Here is a 22807-nt window from a genome sequence, read left to right as displayed (position 1 = left end):
CTATAGAACAACACCACTACTCATAGAGAGGGAAAGAAGAAGGTCTTTAACATCTTCCTAAAGAGGAGATGGTTAGGTTCCAGGCGGATGGAATTGGGAAGCCCATTCCACAGATTTGAGGCGTGAAGCGAAAAGCGTTGGCCACCCATGCGTGCTTGCCGGATCCTAGGTACCCCTAGAAGGTTTTTGTTGTTAGATCTTAGTGTCCTAGGCGCTTGATAGAGATTAAGCATGGGCATGATCACCGGAGGGCCATTCCCGGTGATCGACTTATGCACAGTGCACATGGCCTTAAACCAGATTCTTTGTTGCACTGGCAGCCAGTGTAATTGAGCAAGGGCTGGGCGGGCGGAGGCCCGTCTTTGGACATTAAGCAAAAGTCGTGCAGCGCAGTTCTGCACTACTTGTAGAATACTGATAGTTCCCTTAGGGGCACCCAAATAGACTGCATTAGCGTAGTCAAGTCTTGATAAAATAAGGGCCTGAGAAAATTAAAAAATAGATCAGGGGAGGTGTCTGCTACATCCAATGTCTTGGCACTGGCTAACTTAGGAAACAACAGGGTATCTTCATATGCACAGATATTTCAGTAGTAGTAAAACAAATTTGAGAAATTGACATCATGCAAGGAACTACATCCATCAACAGTATTAAAAAAGCAGTACAAAGTAGAAGTCTAAAGATTCTACCCGTCACTCTTACCTTGGAATGCCCACACATGTGGTGAAGTTGCCTTGTACTGAGCTGTAGAGTTTTCAGCAAACTCTGCACATCATCCTGGAACAACATGAAATCCATCAGTGCCTGTGTATAAGTGTACTTGTACCACCAATTTACTACAACAGAGAAATGGCAACTCGAAAAGAAAGTTACAAAAAAGCGTAGGAACTGCAGTATGCTAAGCCTTAATATTCTGTGGTTACCAATGCCACTCTCTGGTGGAACCTTTGTACATTACTAGCACCCTGTAAAAGCTACGTCACAAGCCTACTACCAGAACTTTAAACAAAGAGACTTTTGAGACCAAAGAGCATTTCTGTGGCCTTCCTGCATTTCAGAATCCCACCTTCAAGATGTGTACACCATGCGCTCCTCTTCTCTGTCGATATAACTGTAAGATTGGACTTGACGGAGTATAGGCATTTTTGGACTAGGAATAGCAATATGTTATGTGCCTGTTACTGAACACCTTGACTCCTAGCCTTATGTCTATAACTTTCCCAGCCTATGGGAACAGTTCTTTCTTTCTGCATGATGACAGAACATTCTGCCACGCTACATTATAATGAGGCCAAATGTGTATGAGCTAGTCTTCTATGTGTTCCACTTATAGATCCTATTTATCCACACTATGCTGCATACTCCACTCAACTCTATTTCTCTATTTTCAGTCGGATTCTATGCACCAAGTTTTAGTCGCTATTGCATCTGCCTCTGCTCAACTTAACAACTCCAAACATTTTAATTTGATTTCCCAAAACATCCACCAACCAGCTACTACCTGCCCAACATGTGGCCTTCTCAGGCTATCTAGACCCTTTCTCACCTCTCCAGCCACAGTCTGCCATACCTTGCTGCTTTATAGCAGGAAGGGCAACTTTAGGGCTTTTCTTCAGAGGGCTGATAAGGTCGAAAGGAAAGAAGAGCTTTTGCCACAGGTCATAGGACAATTACCTACACTTCTGGAACAGTATGTAATTTAAACATTAACGTTGATAGCTGACCACTTTGAAGGGGTCTATAACTTTGGGGAGGTGGCAGAGGGCGAGGTCAGGGTAGAAGCAGGGATGTGGTCGTTTTTGCACCAGATAAAGTTACCCTGGGCATCTGCGCCTTAACCAGGACCAGTTTCTGGCTGATATTGAGTTTTGGTGTCCCCTTCTGATGTAGGTGTTGAACATGGCTGCGCAGGCAGGGGCATTTTCCTCATGGTCGATGGTGGTGATTGCACCAGTGTTCAAGAAGGGGGATTAGGACAACCCACAAGTATACTGCCCCATTTCATTGAGAAATACGGTAGAGAAGGTCCTTGGAAGAGTAATCCTTAACAGGCTGCTGGCATGGACACTGCTAATTACATCCCTTTTGAGGTCAAATAAGGCTTCAGGCCAGGCAGGTCAACATTTGACCAATGTTTGAATCTCTATTTAATGTAATCTCCATTTAATTATTAATAAGTACACTGTCGCCCGGCTTGAATTCTTCCACCTGGTATGCATGGACCATACGTCTGCATTTGATAGGGCTAACTGTGCAAAATTGTGGGCTCTGCATCTTGCATTAGGTGTGGACCTGAACATAGTGGCTCTTTTAGCCAATCCACACTCTGACATATCTGCATAAGTGCACTTTTCGTAAGGCGCTGCTCTAACCTGGTCTTTTTCCACCAGAAAGGGTGTAAGGCAGGGGTGCATTTTTGCGCCTTTTCTCGTCACCCTATATGTTAATGAGCTAAAGCAAGCCCTCCTTTCGGCTCAAGTAGATTGTCCGAGGGTAGGTGAGAGACTGCTCCCAGTATTGTTATATGACGATGATGCAATTCTCATGGCCCGTACGGCCAGGGGGTTTCAGTCACTTCTAGACAAATTTGTTGCCTTTATGGGGAGTTTGGACCTGGCAGTAAATTTCATCAAATCTTATGTCATGGTTGTTGGCCCACAGTCTATTAGTTCTAAGACCTTTAAAGTGACCAACCACACCCTGGGAAATGACTCAGTTTTTCCCTACCTTGGGGAATTATTTTATGCGAGGTATAACTGGAAGCCCATGATTGAGGGAAGGAGATCTGTGCTAGTTAAAATCACCAGGGCAATGGCTAGCTTCACATGCTGGTTGGGTTCCTGGTCACTGTGCATCCTACTCAAGATCTACCAGGCTAACTGTGTCTCAGATCTGGTACGGCAGCGAGGTCTGGGGGTATGTGCACGTTCCCAATATGCGGGACAGATTTCTATTGGCCAGGTTTATTTTTAATTTGTTACACCATCTCCTGGTCTCACCTAGGGGAGGGGTTCAACTAGGTCACATGCTGCCCTGTGGTGCAACTATTTTAGAAGGTCATGAAAGCAGTTTCTAATCCCTGTTACTTTCCCCAAGTACGCTCCACCCTGGAGTACCTGCTCCCCAATTAACATGTTTTATTTGCTGTTTTTCGTTTCTTATGAGCAGCACTGATGTTCAGGCGAGAGAGACCTGACTGTTCATTGCATTGTTGCCTATGGGGTGCTTTTCACTTTGTTTTTACTGCTACCTGGTTTTTAAACCTATTTGTAGTTTATGCACATGTGCTATACAAGTATGTGATGTTTTTTGTGGTCTTTTATTGTTGCCAACCAAGTAAAGATTGTATGATGATGAGATTAGATAGTAGCTTATCTGGGAAACTCAAACCACAAAGGTGGCTAACAAATGCTTTTTCAACAGAAAAGCCTTAAAATAATCTTTCCATAGAGAAAAACCAAGCTGTATAATCCTGTAGTGAACATCTTTATGTAGTCAAGACTAGATGACTAATTCAATCTAACCTTAAGTAGCACAAAGGCTTGTGAAATAACTGCAACTTGTGCATGCCTTGTAACAGGGCTGAACAATACTTTCTCCTACAATGTGGTCATGTCCTGCTGATTTAAAGAAGTGTGATCTTTAAAGCCTTGCTCAAGTGTCCGTTGACATTATTTCTTCTACATTAAAGGGATATACTCCAGGACTATTTATTTATTTATTTGTTGACATTTCTAAAGCGCAACATTTACCCTTGGGCGTCTTGGCGCTAAACTGCAGATTTTGTCGTTGGGATAGCTGGGCAACGGTGTAGGGAAGGCTACTGCTCAAAGAGCCAAGTCTTTAGTTGTTTGCGAAACTGGATGAGGGAAGGGCTTTGCCTAATATGTCGGGGGAGAGTATTCCACAGTTTCGGGGCAGCCACCAGAAAACGGCGATCGCCCCAAGAAACTGTTCTGGCCCGAGGAACGGTTAACTGCTGGAGAGTGGCTGATCGGAGCGGTCTGCCTGGTTTATAGAGTTGGAGTTGCTCTTTTAGGAAGTATGGACCTTGATCGTTCAGAGCCTTATAAACTATGCATAAGGATTTAAAATGTATTCTATTCCTGATTGTAAGCCAGTGATATTCCTTTATGACTTTTGATGTGGGCTCAAACTTTGTTTTTCTCGCAAGTAGGCGAGCTGCCGCATTTTGAATGGATTGAAGTTTCCCTATGACTCTTGATTGAGCGTTAAGGAATAATCCGTTACAATAGTCCAAAGTAGACAGGACTAATGAACTAACCAGAGTTTTGATGGCTGTTTCTGGGAGATAAGGCCGGATCTTCCTAATCATCTTCAATTTAAAATGGGCTGTGGATGCTGTTTTATTAGCATGGTCCATAAAATTTAGTCCATCATCGAAAGTGATGCCCAAATTCCTCACCTTGGCTGTTGGGATAGGGGGAATGCCAAAAGTTTCTGGCCACCAGTTTAATGGCCAACCTGGGGAAAGAGGTCCAAAGATGACCACCTCAGTTTTATCTGAGTTCAGTCTTAAGCAATTGCTGGCCATCCATTCTCCTATATCCAGCAGTCCTTTATTAAATTTTGTTGCCATTTCAGGTCCATCGCCTTTAATAGCTAGGACCAACTGAGTGTCGTCAGCATAGGAGGTTAGGCTCATCCCGTGTGCTTTGATGACATTAGCAAGGTCCGACACATAGATATTAAAAAGTGTCGGACTGAGGGATGAGCCTTGAGGAACTCCACATGGTGACGATTGTGGTGTTGATTGATAGGGTCCTAAAGTCACTGCTTGGGTTCTATTGACTAGAAAAGATGCCAGCAGGTCTTTGGCAGAGTGACAAAGGCCGATCTTTTCGACACGGTCGACCAAGATGGTATGGTCGACCGTGTCGAAAGCTGCAGACAAATCCAGCATTACCAGGATCGCTGTACCCCCCTGATCCCTAATTGCCCGTATGTCATCAGCAGCCTTTATCAAGGCTGTTTCTGTCCCATGGTGCTTCCGAAAACCGAATTGTGTATCATCCAGTATATGATGTTTTTCAATGTATTCGGATAGCTGGGCGTTCATGGCTTTTTCTACTACTTTGGCCACAAAAGGTAGACTCGCAATGGGTCTGTAGTTTTTTAACTCTTGTTTATCAAGGGAGGGTTTTTTTAGTAGGGGTCTCAATAAAGTGTTTTTCAACGAGTCTGGATAAGTGCCTGAGAGCATAATTGAGTTACAGACTTGGGTAAGTGCTGGAATAATGGACTCCATTACAGGCGGTAGAATTGAAAAAGGGCAGGGATCTAAAGCCGAGCCTGTTTTTATTGTTGACACAATTGTTCTTATGTTATCTTTTGTTACAGTTTGAAAACTTGGGAACATGTTTCCTGTCCGAGGTGTGAGGGAGCTACCTGTCCCTAGAGATGGTTTGGCCGCAAAGGTTTGATAGATATCATCAACCTTAGTATAGAAATAAGTGGCCAGGGAATCACAAAAAGCTTGTGATGAGGGCGGGGTAAGATCAGGGGTGTTACCTGACAGAAGTTTGGTGATTTGGTACAATCGTCTACTTGAGTTTTTTGCTTCATGAATTTGTTCCGAGTAGAAAGCTTTTTTTGCCTTTGTGATCATGTTTTTGTACAGTGCCAGTGACTCTTTGTAGCATATCCTACTGGCTGTGTCGTAGGTATTTCTCCATAATCTTTCTTTGTTCCTATTAATTAGTTTTTGTGCCCTCAGTTCTTTAGTATACCACGGAGCAGTGGGTTTGGCTCTATTTCTGGAAATTACTTTAGTCGGGGCTAGCTGATTAGCTGCCTGACCCAACCAGGTCTGGAATTGTTGTAGTGCTAAATTGGGTTCGTCAGAGATAATTGGGCAAGTTTGGTCCAATCTAGTGCTAAACTCCTCTTGATTCATATTTTTCCAGTCTTTAAACGATTTTGGAAATGTTGGGGCTGATTGTTTGTTAAGAAAGGAGTTAGTGGCAAGCTTGGCAAGTATAGCGTAGTGGTCTGTCCATGGCATAGGAAGGATGTTGATTATTTGGAGACCATCCGCGCTAGAAAAAATGGCATCCAAAATGTGGCCTGCCGAGTGGGTGGGGGAGGTGACTAATTGTTTTAGGCCCAATGTTTCCATATCTGATGTTAGCGCAACTGTGTCAGCTTGATTATTTTTGTCCAAATGAAAATTTAGGTCGCCTAGGACTGTAAGTGAACTTTCCGTGGCGACTGATTCCATAATAGTATTGATACTGGCAAGGAATCCCGTCTTCGGTCCAGGTGGGCGATATATTAGGATTCCTTTAAAATTAGAGAGAGCTGTTAGCTTAATATCAAACTGCATCGCTTCACAAGCGGTGGATGGTATTAAGTTCGTTCTGGCCGGGAACTGTTCTCTGGCTATAATAGCCAATCCTCCTCCTTTTTTCCTAATACCTCTGTCCTGACGGTATACTTTGTATCCGTCCGGTACTGCAATGGCCAAGTCTGGCCCAGAAGATTCGTCCATCCAAGTTTCGGTAACGAACAGGATGTCAAGTCTGGTGTCAGTTATAAAATCCGCTATCCACCAATTCTGCCAATCAAGCCCTTTTGTGTGTCCCTATACTCAGATTTGCACATTACAGACTTACCAGTTTAATCTGCCAAGTGCTGAAAATCTTTCGCCATACGTTTAAAAGGGGAATTTGATCGGCTAACTTTTAGAAAGCGCTTAAAACAAAGCTACACAGGCTCCGAGCATTTCCTCTCCTGGTCTTCAGGTGTATTTTCCAAATGTTATGTTATCTTCCCGCAGCACCTAGAAACTAAAGTAGAGGTGTTTCTCCAAGTGCCATAGTGGCTTAGGAAGTTTTTTCTGAGTGCTCCTGCACACCACTAGGTGGCATGGTGTGGCTTTGCATTGGCCTCATTGAGCCCCAGAAGTGATGGACAGAAGCTGCATGTAAGTGTCACCCCTGCACATTTACGTTTCTTGTTTTAGTCTTTCTGCGCCCTTGACGTGGAGCATAAAGAATTGTAGGTAGTGCAGATCTCTAACGTAAGACCTATTTAGATTGTTAAAATGGTAAAAGGAGATCTTTTCAAAGAATCGGGAGATCGGAGGCCAGTGAGGAATCTACAGTTAGATTGAGTATCCACCAGAGAGTTACTGAACATAAGAACCTTATTCTTCTGATGGATACTTCTAATGCCAGATTCCTCACCTTTAGAATAAATAGAGAAGCAGTAAAGGGGCTGTGCAGTGGGCTCAAAACCAAAAAGTCCTGCAGGACTAGATGAGAAAAATGCCCTATTGGACCTGGCTGTCAAGGCAGTAGTGCTACATGAATGTGGGCATGGATGCCCACATTGAGGCCTGACAGATTTTAGGTCAAGCCATTCCACATACCAGTGCATTGGTAGCAGCATTGGCACTGGTGGAATGAGCCCTCAGTCCTTCCAGAGGCTTCAACTTGAAGAACGCGTAGCAGGTTTTAATGCAGAGGACTATCCACCTCAACAAATCCTTTTCTGTTGTGCCTCTGCTTTCATTGCCCTTGAGAACTCCATGAAAAACCGATCATTCACCCAATGGTCTTTGGTGCAATTGATGTAAAATCTTAAGGTTCACCTGAAGTCTAGCCGATAGTCTCTCATCTTCTTTTGAGGGGTGAGGGCGAAAAAAGACCGGGGCTAGATTATGTCTCTACCAGAAAAAGGAATTCCCGAAGGCAAGTAACTTGTTCATTTGATAGAGACATCTAGCCGCAGATTCCTTACCTTTGAAAGGTACCCAAGCAATACCATCCCTGGATGAGGGACAGCGGACACGTTAGACCAGAAAATCCTGTAGGACAGAGCGATCAAGGAGGATTCCTTGTAGACTTGACTGTCAAGGTAGTAATGCTTGGTAAAACTGTACAGGGATGTCCACATTGCTGCCTGACAAATGCCCAGAGCTAGAACGGCAAGTTGCAATGCTGTGGTGGCAGCCATAGCTCTGGTGGAGTGAGCCTTTAAGACTTCAGGAGGCTGCTTTTTGGCCAGAGCGTAGCAAATTGTGATGCAGAGGACGACCCATCGCGATATAGTCCTGTTCTGCACCGCACAATCTTTTAGGGTGACCAATTTGCATGCGTGCAAATTCAGGACGGTGAATGTAAAAATTCAGGACAAAGGGTCAAAATTCAGGACCAAAATTCAGGACAAAATTTCTGGACAAAAGGTACGTTTTACGGACACATCAGAGGAGGTCGCGCAATAGTATATAACTAAGCCCATCCATATTCATCCATTTGCAAAGCTATCCATCATGTATCATTCCATTCATAATTTCACTCATCTTTCCCTCCATCCACCCTTTCACTTATCCATCCATTATCTATCCATTCACTTTTTCACCCTATCCATCGGTTCACTCATCCATCCACTCTTCCACCCATCCCTCCATTCATTCATCCATCCAGCCTTTTAGCCTTTCACCCATCCAGCCATCCTTTCACTTACTCATCCATTCACCCAGTCACTCATCCTTCCACCCCTTCACCCTTTCAGTCATCCATCCATCCTCCCATTCTCTCTCCATCGACCCTTTCACTTAGCCATCTTTCCTTCTACCCATCCATCTACTCATCCACTCATGAATCCATCCATTGACCCTATCACTCGTCCATCCTTTCTCTCATCCATCTACCCTTTCACTCACCCGTCATCCACCCTTTCACTCATCATCCATTCACCCTTTCACATATCAATTCATAAATCCATTCATCATTTCACTCATCCATCCACCAATTCACTAGCCCATCAGCCACCCTTTCACTCATCCATCCATCCTTTCACTCATCCATCTTTTTACACATCCATCTATCGTTCCACCCATACATACATCTATTTACTGTTTCTCTCATCCATCCTTTCACTTACTCATCCATCCTTTCTCTCATCACCCTTTCATTCATCCATTCACCCTTTCACTAATCTATCCAGCCATCAACCCATCCCTTCACTCACTCATTCACCTTTTCATATTATTTATGAATTGAGCCTTTGTCTGCAGAGTTGCAGACAGAAGAGGCCCAGCAAGAATGTCACCCTTGCTGTAGTTCCTGAAGCAAGGGGTGGGGTGGGGGTTCACTATGCCCCTGCACATAGGCAATCTGAAAAAGTGAAAGTCATGAGTCATGCACAATGCACAGTGCCAGGGCTTGAGGTGACTGTGACATGGTGTTGTTTCCTGGGCTTTAAGTGGGATGACAAAACTGGGGGGGTCTCTCCAAAGGGGGTGTTCAATGTAATTAAGGGTGTGGCTTAAAACACCAAAGCTAAAAATCTGTGCTTAGTATAGTGTACCACCGATTGGTATTTTGCCGCTTCTGTCATTGTATCCAGATATATAACACAACTAGTAATGTTACACCTGCAACAAGCCAGAACTATTGGCGTTGACAATGGTTGTTAGTTGCATTAAAAAAAACAGAAATCATAGCTTCCTTGAATATAATATTGAAAATGCATCAGTTCTAAAATGAAGAGACTGTGAAAGAACTCTAGCCCCTTCTTCTTAACTTCTTTCACAAGCTTCTTTTCTTGAATTGGATTCTCAGGTAGGATCATTGGCGATTTTGCACATTTCTTCTGTCTGACAGAATGTCCTGCACTAGACGGAGGCTGGGGGAGGCCATCTCATGCTTTAACAGCCCAAAATGGTCCATTGTCATTCTGTATGTGGCAATCAGCCTCATACAGAATGACAAAGGGCAGGATGGGGCTGCTCTTGTGCTCTCAGGAAGAGTGCGAGGCGGCCCCATCAAGGAGTTGAGGCTTCATCCAAGGGGAACGGTACTGTTCCCCAATGCCCAGAATTACGGGCAAAAGGTGTCCGTAAAAGGGATCCTCACGGACAATGGACGTGAGGTCCAAACTACGGATGGTCCGTGAAATTTACGGATGGTTGTTCACCCTACAACCTTTCTTTGTTCCAACATAACCCACAAAGAGTTGGTCGTCCACTTGGAACTCTTTAGTAAAGTCAAGGTAGAATGACAACGCTCTTTTTGGGTCCAGGCGGTGGAGTTGCTCCTCTTCTTTAGAGGGATGCAGAGGCACGTAGAATGTTGGCACAGTAATAGACTACCCCACATGGAATGGTGTTATCACTCTTGGGAGCAAAGAGGTCCTAGTGCAAAGCACCAATTTGTCAGGGAATATTGTTAGGGAAGGAGGCCGGGATGACAAAGGGTCCAATTTGCTCACCCTCCTGGCAGATATGATTGCCAATAAAAAGGCAGTTTTGATGGGAAGCAGCCGGAGATGGCAGTTGTGCGGAGGTTCGAATGGAGCACACATCAGGAAGGTGAGAACCAAATTAAGGTGCCATTGAGGCATACTGAAAGGGGAAGGTGGGAACATATGTACTAGATCTTTGAGGAATCTATTTACAATGGGAAATTTAAATAATGAGGGTTGGTCTGGCAGCCTCATGAAGGCAGACAGGGCCGATAGGTACCCCTTCAGAGTGCCAAGAGCAGAGTCCTGCTGGGCAAGGGTCAAAATAAAAATCAAACCATCCAAAAGGGAAGCAGAAAGCGGATCAATAGCCTTTTCTGTACTATATAATAACATATTTGTACCATCGGCAGGCATACATGGTCTTGGTGGAGTGCCGCCTGGCTGCCAAAATAACATTCCAAACTTGAGGAGGGAGGTTGAGTGCTATCAACAGTCGCTGCTCAATCTCCATGCAAGAAGGCGCAGAGTTGGCAGGTTCGGGTGCAGGACCCTTCCCTGCTGCTGCGACAGAAGATCCTTCTGATTGGATGATCGATGCTCAAATGGAGAAGCTCAGGATACCAGACTCTCCTTGCCCAGTCTGGAGCAACAAGAATGACTTCGGCCCAGCCGCTCCTGATCTTCTTGAGCACTCTGGACAGGAGTTGTATGGGCGGAAAGGCGTATAGAAGGCTTGAGCTCACCTTGAGACGCAAAGCATCTCCGAGAGAGAGCTGCCTTCGAAACTCTAGCGCGTAAAACTGCTGACATAGGGCATTCTCCGCAGAGGCGAAGAGATCTAACAAAGGCTCTCCCCACTGCTGAAAGAGGCCTTGTGCGCCATTAGTGACCCACTAGGATTCAACGGCTGAGTTCGTCCACCCTGGCGTTTGGAGAACTTGCCAGGTGTTGAACCACCAGGGATATGCCCTGATGATCCAACCATGTCCAGAGATGCAGGACCTCTTGACAAAGTATCCACGACCCCACCCCGCGCTGTTTGTTGCAGTACCACATGGCGGTGGTGTTGTCCGTGAACAGTTGTACCAGCCTCCCATGATGGAAGGGAGAAAGGCTTTCAATGCCAAATGAATCGCTCAGAGCTCTGGCAAGTTGATGTGGAGTGACGACTCTGCCTGAGACCAGAGTCCTCTGATCTCCACCTTTCCCAGATGGTTGCCCCATCCCAGGAGTGATGCATCTGTTATTACTTTGAAATCTGTTTGGGGAAGGAAGAGAGGTCTGCCTCTGACCCAATCACGGTTTGTCAGCCACCACTGAAGGTCTCGTGCAGTTCCCTCTGAGATCTGGATGATATTGAAGAGATTCCCATGATGCATCGCCCTGTGGAACTTCAGGTCCCACTGCAGACCCTGCCTATGCCATCTGGCATGTGTCACTAGCAGGATGCAGGAGGTTAGGAGGCCAGCAGCCTAAGTCATTCTCAACGAAATCCACGATATAGGCTGAAACACTGGTATCATAGCCTGAATATCCTGGACTCACAGTTCGGGAGGAAAGGTCCGAAACTACACTGTGTCCAGACCAGCTTTGATGAAAGGGAGTGTCTGAGAGGGAGTCCGGTGACACTTCGGCACGTTAATAGTGAACCCCAGCGAGTTCAAGAGGTCCGCCGTAGTCTGGAGCTAGTAGACAACAGCCTGGGGCAAGCCCGTCTACAACAACCAGTCGTCAAGACAGGGGAAGACTGGTACCCCTGATCTGAGCAGATGAGCTGCGACCACCAGCGTCACCTTGGTGAACACCCAAAGGGCGCTTGTAAGGCCAAAGGGGAGTGCGGTGAACTAAAAATGCTCGTGGCCTACCGTAAACTGCAGGTAGCGCTGATGAGCAGGCAGGAATGGGATGTGAAAATAAGCATCCTGAAAGTCCAACGCTACCATCCAGTGTCCTGGGTCCAGGCCGGACAGGACCTGAGCTAGTGTGAGCCATCTTGAACTTTTCCGTTTTGAGGAAGTTGTTGAGGGCTCGTAGATCTAGGATAGGGCGAAGACCCTTGTCCTTTTTCGAGAACAGAAAGTAACGGGAATAGCAACCGCAGCGTACTTCTGTCGGTGGAACTCGCTCTGTGGTTTGCTTGGGCAAGAGAGTCTTGACCTACTCCTGAAGCAAAGTCAGATAATCTTTCATCAGGCACGGAATGAGGGGTAGTCTCGAAGGGGAGGGGGTAGCCCCTTCGGACTATTTGGAGGGTCACCTGTCCGAAGGGATGTTCTGCCAGTGGTGGAGGTGATGGCTGATCCTGCCACCAACTGGCCACCCATGATCTGGAAGGGCAAGACTAGTAGAGCTTGGAGACCAAGGCTGCAGGGGGGAGGGGGGGGTGGTCTGATGGGGCCACTGGTCGGCCGACCCTTGGGGTCGGACCGAGCCCGCCCTTGCCACGCAGAGATTACTAGACTTTTGCTGCCTTGTGGCTGGGGCGGCTGAAAGCTCCTTCTGTAGCCACGAAAGGGGCAAAAGGCAGACTGGGGAAGGGTGGCCACTGAGAGGCTCAAAAACTTGGCCGTGGCCTTGAGTCCTTAAAGTGCTCCAGTACCATGTCTGCCTGGCCTCTGAAGAGATGAATGACATCAAAGGGCATGTCCATAAGCGAGGCCTGAACATACCCGAAAAGCCAGATGTTCTCAACCAGGCCTGGTTTCGAACAGCCACTGTGGATGAAATCGCTCTGCCCAATGAGCCGGTCGTGTCAAGACCACAACGGATGGCAAACTTTACTGCATCTTTCCCGTCTGATACTGCTTGGGAGAGGATGGCCTGGCCCTCCCCCGGAGACCTGTGGCACCACTTGCGCAACCTTTTCCAATGGGGAGTGGGAATAAGGGTCCAATAAACATGCGGTGTTCAGCGACCGCAATGCAAGGCTGCCAGAAGAAATGAAATTCTTACCCCAACTGTCCAGTCTCTTGGATTCCCTTTCCGGGGAGCGGAAGGGAAGGCACCCTGGGAGGTAGTGGTTTGGACCACCGAGCTCTCTGGGATAGGGTGGGCAGTGAGGAATTTCGGGTCGCCCGGAGAAGGTCGTGGGCAATTGTCCTATTCAAAGGAGCCTCTGTGTTGGGCCTGGACCAGGCTCCCAGTAGGACATCAGTTAAGGCCTCGTTGAAGGGCCAATGAGGGTTCGGAAGAGGAGACACCTGGCTTCCATGGAAAAGAGCTCAAGGTCTAGGACCTCGGCTGGCCTTTGCACCACCATATCATATGATGCTCCCTCCTCCGTATCCACGGTAGGGGGAGTAAGCAGGCCAGAATCTGGAGAGGTATACAGTCATCTGGTCTCACCCAATTCCTCATACCAGTCCATTTCTTGATAAGCCTGGTTTTGCAAAGGGTCCAGGGACTCCTTCCAATCTTCTTCTATTCCTAACCCTTCAGAATAAGGCTCAGGAAACGACCTAGGACCTGTAGGTTCAGTCGGTGCGGGGATCAGCGTTGGTAGGTGCCGATCCGGGTCCGGGTAATCTGGAATCAGAATGGGGCTAGCGGTGCCAGGGGGTCGTCCTCAGGAGTCTCGGTGTTGAGCCATTGTAGAGGAGGGGTTAATTAACACCGGGGCCGCCTAGGCGTGGAAACTGATGGAGCACAAAAATTAGGCGTATGACCTCATAAAATTCTTGTAGTTGGGCAGGGGTTCCTCTGGCTCCCTAAAAATCAGGGAGGCGCAGAGCAGGCACAGGCACAGGTTCTGAAGAATGAGGCCTAGAATCCCAAAACTTCTCCTTCGCGTCGGCCGACGGACGGGGAGAAGTCAAAGCACACTTCGACTTCTTATGCTTATTGCGCCTCTTACTGGAATATCCTGAGGACTTGGAGTGGGACGAAGAAGACTTGCGACTCCTGGAGCGGTGCCCGCACCTTCCTCTCAAACAGGACCACGAGCGGGATTGCCAAAGAGACATACGAGGCAGTGCGGACTACAAGGTCGCAAGCAGCTTTAGGGACTGCTCCGTCAAAGCCTTTGGAGCCATGGCCTGGCAGTCGGAGCACGACTTAGAGTCATGGTCGCACTCCAGGCACCACAGGCAAATGAGGTGCTGGTCCATGAACGACATGGTGCGTGACAGGTGCTGCACGGCATGAATCCAGAAGTCTTCCTAGAAATGACAAAAATCCTAACACCAAAAAGGGGTTCACAAAATGTTGCAAAATCATGTCAAATAGGGACAGAGGGTAGCACTCTTCAAGGCTCAGTGCTTGACTGGCGCAGAAAGAAAAGGACTGAAGTCAAATGCGTAGAGGTGGTGCCTATATAGGTAACATGGACGTCACTACAGTGCAGACCGCGCTGTCACGGGGAGCCTACCGGCGCGCAGGGGTATTGCTCGAAGAAAAATCTTCCAGATCCATTCTGACGCCTGGGAAATTTAAAGGTAAAGAATCTGTGTCTAAATGTTTCTATTGTACCTTTAATTGTGCCCACTGCAATGCCTTGCTGGGCCAAAGAAAAAAAATCCCCTTAAAAATCTAAAGGTTTGGCCTACAAAGAGCCTGTTTTGCATAATCCACACTGGACAACAAATGTTTCCCAGTGCCCGATGTAAATGGACTTTGTAGATGGGCATTTTGCAGCAAGGATGATCCATCCATAACTGCTGCCGCTCAATCTCAATGTATGGAGGTGTAAATAGGCTAGATTTACATGCAGAACCCTGCCGTGAAGCTGCAATATAACACCCTCCCAAAACAGCAGCCTGAATGGCGGACAAATGTTCATGCCCGCATTTCCATGTAACACTCAACTGGCCCAATCTGAAGCCACTAGGACGTCTTGGGCCAGGTTGCTCCTGCTCTTCTTGAGAACTCAGGGGAGGCAGAAAGGTGTACAGGAATCCAGTGCATCATTCTAGCTTAAGTGGATCTCCTAGAGAAAGCATTTGTTGAAACTCCAAAGCACAAAACTGACACACAGCTTGTCCCGGATAGCATTTAAAGATCACGCCAGATGGTTCACGATCAAGGAGAAACCCTAATGCTCCAGTGGCTCGGTGTCTCTTGGCAAAGGAACCCATGCCGCCCTGCTTGTTGCATACCGCATGACGGCGGTGTTGTCCATGAGAACCTGCACCAGCCTTCCCTTTATGTACCGCAGGAAGGCCCTCCATGCCAGACAAAAGGCAAGCAATTCCAACAGATTGAATTGGAGACTGATTTCTGCTGGAGACCAGAGTCCTCCAATTTCCACATCTCCCTGATGAACTTCCCAATTCATCAGTGACGTATGTCACTACCGTCAGCTCTGGGTGTGAAAGGGAGAGTGGTCTGCCGCTGATTAGTTGACTGTCCAGCAGCCACCACTGCAGAGCCTGTGGAGTCTCCTCTGAAACCTAGATGACCGTCAACAGGTTTACTTGATACTGGGTGTAGAGACCTCAGCTCACATTGCAGAGGCCACTTATGCCACCTGGCGAAGGCGATTCAGAAAAGGGGGTGGTGATGAACAGAGTGTCTGAATTAAGCAGACCACTCTTACCCAGTCCAAAGATCAGGGCTTGATCCATCACCGTTATTTAGCTCACTGCACCATCCCAGCTCAGAACCTGGCTATATGCAAATCAGTCTGTCCCTGGCCCAGTGCATCATGGGAACAGGGCAGACTAAACTACCAAGCCAATTCTTCACCAGAAAGGAGACAAGCTTCCGGGGACCGGTTTCTGGCATTTCAGCCGTCGTCGGCCCGGCTTGCTTGAATCCTGATGGTGCAGTGAGCAAGGGACTCATGTCTGAGTATACCCTGCCACACCTATAGTGGCCAAAAACGATTCAGAAAAGGGGGTGGTGATGAACAGAGTGTCTGAATTAAGCAGACCACTCTTACCCAGTCCAAAGATCAGGGCTTGATCCATCACCGCTATTTAGCTCACTGCACCATCCCAGCTCAGAACCTGGCTATATGCAAATCAGTCTGTCCCTGGCCCAGTGCATCATGGGAACAGGGCAGACTAAACTACCAAGCCAATTCTTCACCAGAAAGGAGACAAGCTTCCGGGGACCGGTTTCTGGCATTTCAGCCGTCGTCGGCCCGGCTTGCTTGAAACCTGATGGTGCAGTGAGCAAGGGACTCATGTCTGAGTATACCCTGCCACACCTATAGTGGCCAAAAACGATTCAGAAAAGGGGGTGGTGATGAACAGAGTGTCTGAATTAAGCAGACCACTCTTACCCAGTCCAAAGATCAGGGCTTGATCCATCACCGTTATTTAGCTCACTGCACCATCCCAGCTCAGAACCTGGCTATATGCAAATCAGTCTGTCCCTGGCCCAGTGCATCATGGGAACAGGGCAGACTAAACTACCAAGCCAATTCTTCACCAGAAAGGAGACAAGCTTCCGGGGACCGGTTTCTGGCATTTCAGCCGTCGTCGGCCCGGCTTGCTTGAATCCTGATGGTGCAGTGAGCAAGGGACTCATGTCTGAGTATACCCTGCCACACCTATAGTGGCCAAAAACGATTCAGAAAAGGGGGTGGTGATGAACAGAGTGTCTGAATTAAGCAGACCACTCTTACCCAGTCCAAAGATCAGGGCTTGATCCATCACCGTTATTTAGCTCACTGCACCATCCCAGCTCAGAACCTGGCTATATGCAAATCAGTCTGTCCCTGGCCCAGTGCATCATGGGAACAGGGCAGACTAAACTACCAAGCCAATTCTTCACCAGAAAGGAGACAAGCTTCCGGGGACCGGTTTCTGGCATTTCAGCCGTCGTCGGCCCGGCTTGCTTGAATCCTGATGGTGCAGTGAGCAAGGGACTCATGTCTGAGTATACCCTGCCACACCTATAGTGGCCAAAAACGATTCAGAAAAGGGGGTGGTGATGAACAGAGTGTCTGAATTAATAATAATATATAATAATTCTTTATTCGGTTAATCACGAAGAAAACCATAAAAGAAACAGTCAGCAGAAAAAAGTCCATACAAATACGAGTGATTAGAAAAGACATTTCATAAGAACGTTTACACAATAAGAAAAAACTGACATATGATTAAAAAAGAGAGGATTTTTGCTTTTAAAAGTCATTGTTTTTTCTAGTGCATGTTGCTAAAGGTTTTTTCTGTGGTTCATGATACATTTTAAAAAGTTTAAGACCAGGTAACAGACTTCTTCAGACTCTAGGGTTTGCAGTCTAAGAAAGGCCGGTCGACATTGTCTGAGGCCCCATCGCCTACATAGCGGGAGAATCCAACGTTTTCTGTGAGGATGGTAAAATTTGCAAAACATGATAACATGGATATTAGATTGAATTGATTTCCCGTCGCAGGGACACGGGGCATGCTTGATTCCCAGGCCTTATTTAAGGGAAAAGCGACCAGTCTGAAAAAAAGGTTCAGTCTGAGCCTGGTCAGCAGCATCCTCTCATATATTTTAGTGTGCAAGGTAAGGTACGGTTGAATGCCAAAAGTTTGCTGAACTATATTCGCGTGAATCACTGAAGGTTTTACAGCATCGGTTGACAATCTTAGGGTTTCCAGATGTCGTAGTGCAAGTTCCTTAAGCTCCTTCTTTGGGAGGGCGACAATCGACTCTGGTTGAAGATAGTATTTTTCAAGCCCAAGGTCGGTAAAAAAGTTTCTAATATAACGGAGCCACTTAAGTCTGAAGGAGTGGTCGAGTGACATTGTGTCAGCCACTATCGACTGAGATAACGTGTTTGTGTCCGATATCCAGATACGCCTCCACAAGAGCAATGGCTGGATTTTGAGAAGATCCTGGAGATAAGGAATTCCCAGTTCCATGTGGGAGGCGTAGGCTGGTGAACCTTTCGGAGTGGCAAGAAGAAATCTTATAAATAGATTTTCAATTTATTGTAGGGCTCCAACGTCTGTGTGACCCCAGACCCCTGCACCATAAAGAGCAATCGCCTGGCACTTGGCATTGTAGATTCTCAACAGTTCTGCTGGGCGCCTCCTTCCCAGTTTCCGTGAGAAGGTCTGCAAGGCCGCTATTGAACGCTTAAAAAAGTGGCATCTCGCGTCCACTGCTGGTTTCCATGTTAGCTTGTCGTCTATCATGATCCCGAGGTATGGATATTGTGTGGTGATCTCAAGTGGTTGACTATCAAGGAAGATGTTTTTTGTGCCTTTCTTCGCCCCCCGTGATCATGACGAATGTTTTTTTTACGTTGACCTTTAAGTCCAAGGCGTTCATGAAGGTGGTGTATCTATTTAGTGAGTGCTGAAGTTCGCGCGGCGTTCGGGCCAGGATGACGGCGTCATCCGCGTAGAGGAGTGCTGGAATCGGTCTCTGTTTCATTTTTGGGAGGTCCTGGGCCCCCCTCAGCATCTCCTCCTCCAGGCCATTGGTGTAGAGTGAGAAGAGAAAGGGGGCCAGAACACAGCCCTGCCTGACTCCTCGCTCCACACCAAATGACGCTGTCAGCTCACCATTCTTTCCAAAACGGACTCTCGCCGAGGCCCCAGAGTACAGCTCTCTCAGGAAATCCAGCAAGGAAGGATCCACATTCATTTCTCTTAGGACTGTCCATAGTTTGGAATGTGAAACACAGTCAAAAGCGGCAGACAGGTCCACATAGACCATGTATACCGTGGTTTTCTTTGCGTGCATGTATTTGGCCATTATAAGACTAAGGTTGAGTGCCTGCTCTACTGTCCCAAGGCCTTCTCTGAAACCGAATTGTAGATCCGAGATAATGGCTTTTTCCTCGCTCCACTGTTGTAGTCTCTCCAAAATGACCCTCCCCACCACTTTCCCAAGGGAGTCCAAAAGGGAAATGGGACGGTAGCATTTCGCATCCTGTCGGTCCCCTTTCTTGAAAATGGGGACCATGATTGATCTGGACCAGGAATCTAGAATGCCCTCGCTGGCTGCAGCTGCGCATACTCTTGTCAGGATAGGTGCCCAGAGCTCCTGGTTGAATTTGAAAAGGTCAACAGGGACACCATCAGGGCCCGGGGCTTTTCCTGTCTTGCTTTTTTCCAAAGCCGCCAAGATTTCGGAGATGTCAAAAGATATTGGAATTGGGTATTGTACCTCGTTATAAAGGTTAGATGGGTGGTCTGTGGTTCCTTGATCTTTGAATATATTTTCAAAGTGGGCTATCCAAGTTCCCTCATCTATGGCCACCTCTATCTTGGGAGAATTGTTGTCCGAGAGGTATGGGGATCTGACCGTTCTCCAGAAATCCTTACTGTTTTTTGATAGGGAGCTCTTGTCTAGATCTTTCCAGAGTTTCTCTTTCATTTGTTGTAGTTTTAGCTTGCGTTCCGATTTGTATTTTCTTCTCAGAAGTTGAATAAGGCCCGCATCTCTTGGTTTTTTATGAAGGGCAGATTTTAGGTCAGTTAAAGCTCTCGTGCAATTGTGGTTAAACCAACCTTTTCTTTCTGGATGTTTGTTAGTTGTTTTCCCCGTGAGTAGTCTCTTGGCTACTGCCAAAATTTCTGCAAAATTCAACAGGACCTCTGAGTGATTTAGCGCTGGGTTCAGACAGTTAATAATATTTGGATACGCCTGGTTCACTAATTTATTTGTAAGGTTTTGTGGGTCGATCTTTTCCCATTTTATGGAGTAACCATTATGTTTTCGTAGTTGCAGGCTGTCTTGGGTAAGAGCTTTTGCTATATCTGTGACCTTAGATTTGTATTCTGATGGGTGGAATTCAATCTTTAATGCATAGTGATCGCTTAGTGTGTTATCCATTACTTGGTGATCTGTGACCATTGTAGAGAGACCTTGGGACAGCAGGATGTAGTCCACTGTTGTTTGATGGCCTCTACCCACGTAAGTTGGGTTAAACTGGTTTTTCTCCGCCTTTGGGGAGTTAGCGATCAATAAGTCGAACTCTGACAGTGTGTTATTCATAGCATTGCCGGATTTATTGTGGACGAAGTGGGCTAGTGGAACGTCGTGGTCGTCCACAAACCCACAACATTGGGTGTCTGCCATTGGGCATGGGTGAGTGTTAAAATCGCCTCCCCAAATGAGATGAATCATTTTAGAGTTGTCCTCCCGGTGTTGTAGGCATCTTAGTCTCTCCTGCATGTTTTCAACGGAAATCAGGAAGTCGTTTTCCGTTAGATTGTTATATGAATTAACAAGAGTGATAGTGTCTTCGTTTACAAAGGAGAGGGAGAATATCTGGCAGTTAGAGTCAGTGAAAAGATTGGTCACTTTTAAGTGGGATAGAGTGTTATCAATGTAAATTGTTAGTCCTCCTTTGGGTCGACCTATTGCAGTTCGGATAGCTGGTGAAGAATAGGTTTTGTACCCCAGTAGGTGGAGCTCTGAGGTTGCCCAGGTCTCTTGAAGACAAATTATTTTGCCTTGTTCTAGGAAGTTCACGGCCACGGGGTCTTCGATCTTTGTTCGTAGGCCCGCCACATTCCAAAATAGGAAAGGTATTGTGTGGGGATTCGCTTTCGGGGCTAAAGTTGATAAGATCGTTACAATGTTGTTGCTTGGGGGGGGAATGTAGCAAGTTGGGGCTAGTATGTTCTGTATCCCTTGATGGTCAATCCACCATTTCTAGGGGACTGTATCTATTTGCTAAAGGAATATTGTACCAAGGGTCCCATCTGGGCGGTTCTCTACGGATCATCCTCTACTGTTGATGTCCCCATTCTCCCCAGTTTACTCCCTGATGACATGGATTTACTATTTGTCAAGGGGTTTCCTGCTCCTGAAAGCGAGAGGCGCCATATTGTCTATTCTCGTAATAAATAGGTTGGCGCTGGGGTGGTTCGACCCAAGGAAAAACGGGGTCCTCAAAAAAATTATTATTTGTGGTTTGAATAATGGGATAGAAGAATGAAAGGGGTTTAATTCTAATTCCTCCATTTAAATTGGATTGATCCCAAGAGCTAATGTAGTCTGCCGCCCAGGGGTCCTCAAAGGTAATAATGATGCAGTCCCCTGAAAATTGTTTACTGCCTTTCCCCACCCATGGGGTCCTACGTAGTGAGGAAATCCTTCCATGGCAGTTTGGTGCCATGGGACGATTTGTCTGTAGCCAATGGTATACTTTATTTTTTAAGGACCATGGAGGTTCTGCCGTGTTGGAAGCTAGTTCAGGTACTCCAATCATGACCGCTACGTAAGGGGCAGCCTCAGGGGGAAGCTCAGTATGAGCTCTAACTTCTCCAGTCCCTCTTAGGGTGTTTCTTTGGGTTGGTTGGGAAGAGAAGTTGTGTGCCGGGGTCTAGGGAGGAGCGGTTTTTCTTGATGCTGGTTGTGACGAAGTAGTTGTGGATGGCCCGTTATTACTTTGTTTTGATGTGGTTGGCCCTGTGGTAGTAATGTTTAGTGTGCTTGAGGTCGACGTGACTGGGGGTGTTGGGGTAGGGGAGGATACTATTGATACTACTGTCTGTGGTGTGGTTGTTTGGGGAATGGTGGATTTTGCGCTAACGCCCAAAGGATTTGAGAGGGCGTTATGAAAAGGATTTGTGCCCCCTTTCTTCTTTGGGGGAGGCCCCTGATTGTGTTGTGGCATGGAAATGAGCTTTGAAATCTGGGTCTCTATCTTTGTTAGTTTTTGTTCTACAGGTCGTAGGAGTTGTTTACAAATTTCAGTTAGCTTATTTATGAAAATAAGATTGTCATGGTCTTCCGGGCCCTTTTCCGTGGATGGTTGGGTTAGTGAGTCCAGTAAAATAGGAATAGTGCCTTCCTGCTGGTCATGATGAACAATTACTGTGGCAAGTTGTTGCTGTGGTGGTGGTAGTGGAATGTGTGGAATGTCAGAGGTATTGGGAGGGGGAGCAGTTTTAAGTATGATGGGAATTATTTGGGTAGACTTGTTTTTACTAATTGCTCCTTCCCTCCTTCCTCTAGCTTGAATATCCTCCGAGGGTAATATTTGAGTAGGGGATTGAGGGGGTAGCTCAGGGTTTTTTTCTAGTTCTGAGCCTAACGGAGAATCTGCAAGCTCGGATACAGATAAGTCTACAATATTTGGGAGGCTGCGTCTACCTTCGTTCACAGTTCCTGGTGCTTTTTTGTTGGTAATCAGAACGGAAGTTCTGGCTTCAGCGAGGTTACCCAGGGAGGATCGTTTAGCAAAGTCTAAATCCAATGAGACTCTGTTTTCCATAAGGGAGATACTTTGATCGATGAACGAGTTTGCTTTTGTAAGAAAGTCGTCCATAGGGCCCAATAACTTTCCGACGCTCCCTGGATCTAGTGTCTTTTTCCCTCTTGTGACTACCAACTTGTGATGTTAGAAGTCGATGTAGTGAATGATGTTCCTGTGACTACAATAAATATTACTTAGATGGTGAATGTATGGGGGAATAAATAATTACTTACAAAGGGAGGGGCCCAGTCCTCGAACGGCCTCAAACGGCCCGCTCTTTGCCCGGGCTGCGACCCGCGCGCGTCCCGCGATGCGCGTTCCAGAGATCGCCTTTAAGATGTGGCCAGTTGTGGGGGCGTGGCACTGGGAGGGGGCGCGGCTCACGCGGGAAGAGGACCAGCTGGAGCTGTTGTGTGCTGGTCCTCGCAGTCCCGGGGCCAGCGCCTCACCCTCCTCTGCGGCCACGAGGTGTTCTCAGGCTTCCTAGCCGGTCCAGCA

The 22807-nt window shown here is 46.9% G+C and overlaps 1 protein-coding gene across 1 annotated transcript in view; it reads right to left on the bottom strand.

The window, feature by feature from the left end:
• FANCD2 (FA complementation group D2) overlaps window positions 1–22807 on the bottom strand; it is a 1101131-nt gene that overhangs the window by 95791 nt on the left and 982533 nt on the right. The window contains exon 41 of the mRNA XM_086938826.1: window positions 703–777. Coding sequence (XP_086794952.1) covers window positions 703–777 — 75 coding nt within the window. The remainder of the gene's footprint in view (window positions 1–702; window positions 778–22807) is intronic.

This window comes from Lissotriton vulgaris, chromosome 9 (genome assembly GCF_964263255.1).
Source record: "Lissotriton vulgaris chromosome 9, aLisVul1.2, whole genome shotgun sequence".
In the NCBI taxonomy this organism is placed as follows: Eukaryota; Metazoa; Chordata; class Amphibia; order Caudata; family Salamandridae; genus Lissotriton; species Lissotriton vulgaris.
Note: the sequence above shows the minus strand (reverse complement) of the source record. Positions and strands in the feature narration are given on the sequence as shown.